At 34.7% G+C, this 8,076-nt stretch overlaps 1 protein-coding gene across 1 annotated transcript; it reads left to right on the top strand.

Annotated features, from left to right (window-relative positions):
* Positions 1 to 297: 297 nt before the first annotated feature.
* LOC143558838 (transcription factor MYB15-like) lies at positions 298 to 3,183 on the top strand. The gene is made up of 3 exons (XM_077047596.1): positions 298 to 470; positions 1,235 to 1,361; positions 2,700 to 3,183. Exons 1-3 carry the CDS (start codon positions 335 to 337, stop codon positions 3,031 to 3,033), a joined length of 597 nt encoding a protein of 198 aa, XP_076903711.1. The 5' UTR covers positions 298 to 334; the 3' UTR covers positions 3,034 to 3,183.
* Positions 3,184 to 8,076: the final 4,893 nt, after the last annotated feature.

The following is an 8,076-nucleotide window of genomic DNA, read 5'->3' as shown; positions in this document are numbered from 1 at the left end:
TTCAACCAAGCTTTGATTAATCCAAATACCAACGAGTTACAAAAACGAGTCAAACAACCCTAGTTAAATATTCAAAATTTCAAAACTGGTACCCATCATACATTATACATACATCTTTCCACCAAAGTCAACAACCAAAATGATCAAACCAACAAAACTAAAGGGGCTATTCTTGACCTCGAGATAAAGACAAAAGTATTAGACCGTAACAATTGACACTAAAATAACAGATGTTGATTGCTAACTAACCTCTAGACTAGCCATCAACTAACCATGGAGAGAGAGACAGTGGCCAGATAGAGCTACAACACACTAGACCCAGATCTCATCAACAATGGTTAGAGCACCTTGCGTTGACAAAAATGGCATCAAGAAAGGAGCTTGGAGTGAAGAAGAAGAAGATAATCAATTAAGAGCATATGTCCAACGTTATGGCCATTGGAATTGGCGCGAACTACCTAAATATGCCGGTAAGGTCCGTTTAGTTATTGAGCCTTGTATGGGAAGCCGGCCTTGGAACAAGCTGAGCTCGAGCTCTTGTAAATTAAAACAAGCTGAGCTTGGGCTCGGTTCGGCTTGTTTACACCCCTTGGTTATTTGCAAGGCTGGCTTTAAAGGAGGGCAGGATGGTCGAGGGACTGAAATTTTTGCACGGACACCGACCCTATCACCTGGTAGGCCGGAATTTTTTTTTAAAATTATATATATATATATATATATATATATATATTGAAAAAAATACATGTTCTTAATATTTAAACCTAAATACTCAACTAATCGGGGTTTGAGGGTGGGTGATGTGGGCGCCCGCCGGGGCATGGGCGTAACTATTTTAAAAAATTCCCGATATTATATATATATAAAATTTTAGAATACCCTGATTTTGCCAATTATTATGTTTATTGCTATAGCTTTAATCGTCGTTTAAAGAAAATTAGTTTCCGTTATTTAGTTCGTTAACGCTTAAGGGGCATATTTTTTTCTAGCTCGGCCGAGGCATGTGAATTCTCAGGGCAGCCACTGTAACTAATTTAAGCACATTTTTATAAAAAAGAAAAATCTTGAACAACCCAAATTATAACCAAGTAATCCCATTTAAAAATTTAATTGTTTAAACCAATAAAAAACCCTTTTACTAAAGCCCGAAATTTTTTTGTCTTTAGCCCAAAATTTTTTTAACGATTATCGGAGATGCCCTGATTATTTGATTTTTGTTTTGGTAATGGTTAATTAGGGTTAGCTAGATGTGGCAAGAGTTGTAGATTGAGATGGATGAATTATCTTCGGCCAACAGTTAAACGAGGGAATTTCAGTAAAGAAGAAGAAGATCTTATCACCAAGTATCATAGTGAAATGTGTCATCTATTTTATATTCAACCTGTCGAAACACGAGATGAATCTGACCTGATCCATGACGATGTTTCCACGGATTTCGAGATGAACGAACCACATCTTGATCCTCTTCTCCGGCTGGTTGGGATCTGCAATGACTTTTTGGGGGTGTGGAGGTGACCGCTAAGAAATCTCCAGGATCTCTTGTTCACAGACACAAAAATATGGTGGTGGCTCTTATTGAGAATGACCAACCCCTAATAAGGAGGTGGAGACCTCCTTATATAGGGAGCCTCATGGCCACCATCATGGTACCCTAATGGGCCTAGCCCAGTTAGGGTTACCTCCACAAAACCCCCTCAGCCCAATAACATTGTATTAGTCCATATAATAAAATAAGCCAAACATAATAAATTTAGGGTCGTAAAACCGGGTTTAGTACCATACCCCTACACAACCTTTTAAATATTTTATGATTAGGGGGCATTTGATCATTTTGTTGATTTGTTGTTTTACTGAGATTATTTTTAGTTTATTTTGTTTTGTTGCGGTTTTGATTGTGCCACTTTATGTTATTTGGTTACCTGATTATTGTAACGGGTATCTAAACCGAAATCAAACCGTTCCAAAAACCGGTTTGAGAGAAACTAGTTTGAAACTGTACCCAACCGTAGGTTTGATATCGGTTTGAGAACCTCTCCGTTGAAACAGGTTAAAGCTGAACTGAACCAAGTGAAAAGTGGTTCTAAACCGGAACTGCTTAGGGGTGTGCGTGAAACCGAAATAGCCGAATCGAAACAAAAACTGACAGTTTGGTTTTATGTTTTCATAAAAACTGAACATTCATTTTGGTTTTGTGTGTAATTAAAACCGAAAAAACCGAACCCATTTTATAATTTTTTTTTTTTGAGTTTTACGTAATTTATAATACTTTAATATTAAGTATAACCCAAATATTTCAGTTAAATGTATAATAATCAATTAACTAACAAAAGAATTTAGGCCAAAAGTTTATGGTTTTGACTTTTCACCAACTTTAATTTTTCGGCCCAAATTTTTTAAGCACAAATGGAAAAACCGAAAAAACCGAAACCCAACAAATCCAAACCAAAAGCTTAAAAAAACAAAAACCGAATAGTTTTTAGAATTTCAAAAACCGACATCTCGGTTTTTGGTTTGGTTTGAGCCAAAAACTGAACCGAACCGACCACCCGTGCACACCCCTAGCAACAAGTTTTATACCGATAGTTTGCTATGAGTGAGATTTTACTGGGTATGTAGTTTATTGTTTTGATAATATTCTTGATTCAGATCAATCAATTATGTAAATAAATAGTTATGCTTATAAAGCTATGCTTGATGTTTTGCAGATGGTCTGCCATTGCTGCAAAATTGCCAGGAAGAAGCGATAACGAGATCAAAAACCATTGGCACACGCACCTGAAAAAACGCGCACCCGAACACGTTCCAGATGTCCCAAGAAAAGAAGAACCGAGTTTCGGTGAACAGATTATGCAATTTAGCATACAACCTTCAAGTTCCAGCAATAATATTATTTCAAACGAGTTAATATCATCTTACAGAGTATCAAACGAGTCGTTGGCGTCCCAACGAGTGTCTGATGATTCGTCATCGTCTTCATTGGGTTTAGAAAGACGGTTTTTAATAGATTTGAATCAAGAATATGTAGAGGAGGAATGAAGATGGATTGCTGATCAAACAGAGGTAAACTGTTGTTTTATTATTTTCCATATCATTTTGTTCTTTATTTCTTTAGATTTTTTATGGGAAGATTTACATGTGCAGCACAACAATACTTTTGTTAAATATAGAAAGTTCTTAATTTTTTTTTTTATATCATGACAGTTCCAATTTGTTGTCTTAGATATGAATGCAATGTTTTTTATATATATAAATATTTAATTTGTGACAAGTTTGGGTAAAATATACATTGGTGCTTGAACGGTTGAATCGCTAATCGTCGTTTAGGTGCTATAACAAGGTTAGGAAATGACCAGAATGGCCTTGGTGAACCAGCCTAAAGAGGGTAATGTTTAAATTTTGCTTTACTCGTCTTTCAAATCTTGAGAGATTGCTTTTGTGGGATAAACATAAACTCTTGATGATATTGTTGTTCTTCGTCCTTGTGCAAAGCTTTCTACATTGAATGGTTCAACTGCATGCGGTTAGGATGCGTTCATATTAATGTGTTAGTAACTTTATTGTAAGATAAGATCTAGAAATTAAAAACTATGAGAATCAATGATTCAATGTCAATATCACTATCCAAACTAGTCCCCTTTAGGTCACTAGTGAGTTGTTCTAAGATCATCCTAGGACCACCTTGACTCTTTTAAGAGTCGTGGGCAATGATCCCGCACACCCTTAATAATTTCTAGTATTGAATTGAATATTATTTTATATAAATTGAAATATATTGTTCTTTTTTACAAACGGTTGGATTATATAACTCATTGCCTAGCAAGAAACTAGACGGGGAAAGAAGAAAACGATTATACAAATAAAGGGTCCTGTAACTAGTTTTTTATATCTACATTTTAGTATAAAATTTATTAAAAACTTACTTTATGCTACATACCGTATTGAAGTAACTAGTTTGAGGGTTCTTAGTCTCTTTAAGATCCTAGTTTTCGGGATTTTACATATCAATAGCTTCATGTTGTAGTCTTCATCATGAATAACAGGAAAAATGCTTCTATATACCCTTTAGGTACTTTGCTCGCTTAGATTCAGTGAGGTACAGAGTTCGATTTTACGCGTTACTGAATGTTTTTTTTTTTTTTTTTTTTTTTTTTTTTTTTTTTTTTTGTGTGTGTGTGTTTGTTTGTTTAAGGTCTGGGTTGATAGCTAGCCCATGGGGCTTAGGCCCTGCTCAAGATGTTAATAGCCCATTATTATGCTTTCACAAATAGGTCCAAAACCAAACAAAAAAGGCTCCTTCCAACTTTTTCATAGTCACAGTCCTTTTCTTCCAAACCCAATTGCCAATTTGCCAGGCCCTAATCAAACTATTCTTACAAACCGAATAACAAACAACTAAAGACCATCGGAATCCCCCCCCCCCCATCGAATACCACGTAACAACATCCATCTTCAAAAATCGAGTTCACGAATCGTAGGACGAAGGCTCGTAGTCCCAGTCGAATACCCTCGACAATAAGAATACACCAGTATTGATTGTGGAAACAAAGAACCAAATTTCATTTATGTTAATAAATCGTGCGTTTAATTTATCATTAGTTTATCGGTGACAACAATTTTTGAGACGCAATACAATATTATCCTTTTAGCGTTATCTTTTACTAGTGATTTGGATATGTCGATTGCTAATATCGATAAAAGTAAAGCGCCAAAATCGTCTAAAAGGTTTGGTCAATTATACGACTTTCGTCTAAAATTTTTTTATTTTCAACTGGATTATCGAGATTTCACATTTTTTTTCCGCATGTGTGTCGTAATCTTAGATCGTTATTGATGGTTGGGTAAAAGTTAGTTTATTTTATATATTAATTAGTTAATTTTAGTTAAATAATCGAATGAACATTGGTACTTTAAGCATTGTTTACGTGTTTTCAGGACATTGGAAGCTATGGAGCTTAACGAGGATATTTACGGGCTTGGAACGAAGATCGAGAAGTGAGAGATTGGACGTGCACGCATCACAAGGCATTCAAGAAAAGAAAATAGAAAAATCTGGTTTTTTACATCTTCGTGATACGTGAAGGTGCAAAGAAGGGTAACTTCGCGATACGCGAAGTTGTAGAAATACGGCCGCGACTATTTTGTACTTCGCGATACGCGAAGAAGCATCCCTTACATCTTCGTGATACGCGAAGATGCTTAAGTCGGCCAAAATTTAGAGTTTGCCTTATATAAACCCCTTAACCTCCCCATTCGGTTAAGAACGACTTCCGGAGGCAGAAGATGTGTTCTAGGGCGACTTTCAGTCATCCCGAAGCTTCCGGTTCCATCATTGATCATATGTTCATCAAGATAAGTACTTTAACGATTATGTCGATGTCCGGCTAGTCGTGTGTGTTCGTTCTAGGCTAAGGTTTTGTGTGAAATACTGTTATGATCAGATTCTTATGCTTAATGAATATAGCTTGATTGATTTTATATGAATTTGTGTTGCTTAATTAGTTATTTGGGTGATTAAAGTTTGTGTTTGCGATTATTGATTTATGTAACGTTTGTTTGGTTGTTCATCAACATTTAGGGTTTAAGCTCTTGTGTCATTGAACTAGAATCATCAAACCTTATCATTGGGTTAGTTGTCCTAGACATAGATTTGACAATTGTGGAGTCCGGGTTCATTTGTGTCAACAATTCGGTTAGGGTATCGTTTTTCATCATAAATCAAACCATAGGACTAGCAATTATTATAACATCAAAGACGAGAGAATCTGTGATTAACGTATGAAACACATAACCCGAACCTAGAATGAATACTTTTAATTAATATTGTTTACAAATCTTTTTAAGTAATCATTAGTTTTAATTAAATCTTTTTCTAAAAACCGCTTGACATCGTCTGTCCGCTTAGATTAAATAATTGGCTATAAATTAAATAAACTTGCACTTTCCTTGAGTCCCTGTGGAGACGACCTTACTTACCCTTACTAGTTATAGGTATTTAAGTTTTTAATTAATTGTTTTTTAGTAGACCGCGACAGCCTACGTCAGTTATAATGCTCGACTATTTATGTGTAATTAATATGGTTTTCTGTTTGACCAAAGTTCTTCCTCATCATAATAAAGGTTCAAGAAATAATCAAGAGGTGCTACAATTTTTTGTAACAGTGAAATTTGTAATATGGCTCTGAATTCTTAATTCACTTTAAACCCACAAAATAGTTGAGACATTAGTAGATTTCCATCCCTTTTACAAGACATTTACAAAATTCTGTAGTATAAAACCTATATGATATAGTTTCAATTAACTTTTTAACAGCATTTGGAACCATTCTCAGTACCTTAGTGAGCATTTCGAACGTGATATCAACCGTTCATATTAGTTTTGACTCTCCAGACCTGACTAATCCAAAAACGCCATAAGAAAAAGAAACAAACCAATGTGATAAAACCCTTAAGTCAGGTTTCAAACTTAAAGTTATAAAGATCCTAAGTCATAACCATCACCCTACAACGTTAGACTATTTGGTCAAATGTGTTTCATGATTAACTTTATATATAAGATTTTGTATATAAAAACGACATTATTATTTTAATCCTTATTCAAATCACATGTTCCGGCAGATTGACAAAAAGGTATTCGTGGGTCCACTTGGTAACATAGGAGTGACATCAGACAACACCAATGCGTTCACCACGACGCATGTTTTAGGTATATTTGGGAGATCACATATATATTATGTAGCCTTGACAAAAATGTTCATAGCCGTTTGACTAAACAATGGTTTTGACTGAATATTATGTGCTCTTAGAAACTAATATAACTAAAAGAATATATAAAATATGCATAATTCACTTGGCAAATATCGTGATTTACGTGATAGTACTGTAGTGGAACTTAAAAAAAGTTGAGACTAGTTCTCATAAATCATAATATACACATTTTCTTTACCTTTTTAAATAGAGGCGGCCCGTAATTCAGTGACTTCTATACAAGAATAATCTTAAGTGTCATTTTCATTAGAAAAGTTGTTCTTAATTAGACAAGTTTCTTAATTAATGAAACTGCCATCAAAGGGAACTTGACCCAAATTCCGTCATAAAGATCGAGAGGTCAAATTCCGTCATAAACATGTTATATAGAGTAGATTGATAAAGTTAATTAAATTGTTAAGAGGATCTGAGGATAGAAAAAAATTAATATTTGGTCAAATGTTAATTTAGGTCAGCATGGCCCATTGGGTGCAATTTTAAAGGTTGTAAGCTTTGAACTTGACTTTTCTGTTCACGTAGTTTTTAGTTTAAAAAGAAAAAGGTTTGATGAGAATAGACTTTAAACCTGAGACGTTTAGCTTTTCTGTTATCTTTCATGAATAGTTGAAACTAATTTATTAAACATTTTTATGTAAACAACATTTTTAATAAATAAATAATTTAGTTGTTTGTTACACTTGAAAGATACTAAAAACTTAAATCAAACAATCTATGATCAACTCAAAAAACAAGTAAAACAGACACTATCTATTATTACATTTAGAATTGGTGCATTCCCATGTACACCACTCAAACTTATTATTTTGATTTTTGAGTCCATTAATATAATAATATAAATTGTCCCGTCATTTTGTTAATAACAAACCGTCGCAATCCTAAATCTAACCGTCACAATCATCGTTTCATCCCTATATATAACCTTCTACGCCCCGGCCAAATTCACTCTTAACATTCTACATGTTTGTTTATTTTAGACGCGACAGCATAATCTGCATTCGTCGGACAAAACGTGAACGTCGGTTTCGTTCATTCTCTTCCGGTGATGGAGGAAGGCGGTGATGATGCGCTGGATTTCTTCTGCTTCTGGTTTGAGTAATGAACGGAGGGTGACGGAGATATCTAATTTTTCCGACGAAACCGCTACCCTGTCATTTTTCTGGCGAGAGTCTTTCGGACACATACATATTTATTTTTCAGACAAAAGTATTCCGGTGGCGTATAGATTTGACTCGAAATTGTAGATTGTGTGTTGCGTCCATATTCTATTCGTTTGCTGATTTTGATGATTTGTGTATACGCATTCACCGAAAAAAA

Source organism: Bidens hawaiensis, unplaced genomic scaffold (genome assembly GCF_021521415.1).
Source record: "Bidens hawaiensis isolate Kalapana, Puna unplaced genomic scaffold, B.hawaiensis_p1.1 tig00019661_1, whole genome shotgun sequence".
NCBI lineage: Eukaryota > Viridiplantae > Streptophyta > Magnoliopsida > Asterales > Asteraceae > Bidens > Bidens hawaiensis.
Note: the sequence above shows the minus strand (reverse complement) of the source record. Positions and strands in the feature narration are given on the sequence as shown.

What these genes read in the sequence shown, in the direction of transcription:
- LOC143558838 (XM_077047596.1), top strand. Translation starts at nt 335, where the DNA reads ATGGTTAGAGCACCTTGCGTTGACAAAAATGGCATCAAGAAAGGAGCT. An exon ending in CGAACTACCTAAATATGCCG is followed by an intron (nt 471 to 1,234) that starts GTAAGGTCCGTT and finishes ATGGTTAATTAG; the next exon opens with GGTTAGCTAGATGTGGCAAG. An exon ending in TATCATAGTGAAATGTGTCA is followed by an intron (nt 1,362 to 2,699) that starts TCTATTTTATAT and finishes CTTGATGTTTTG; the next exon opens with CAGATGGTCTGCCATTGCTG.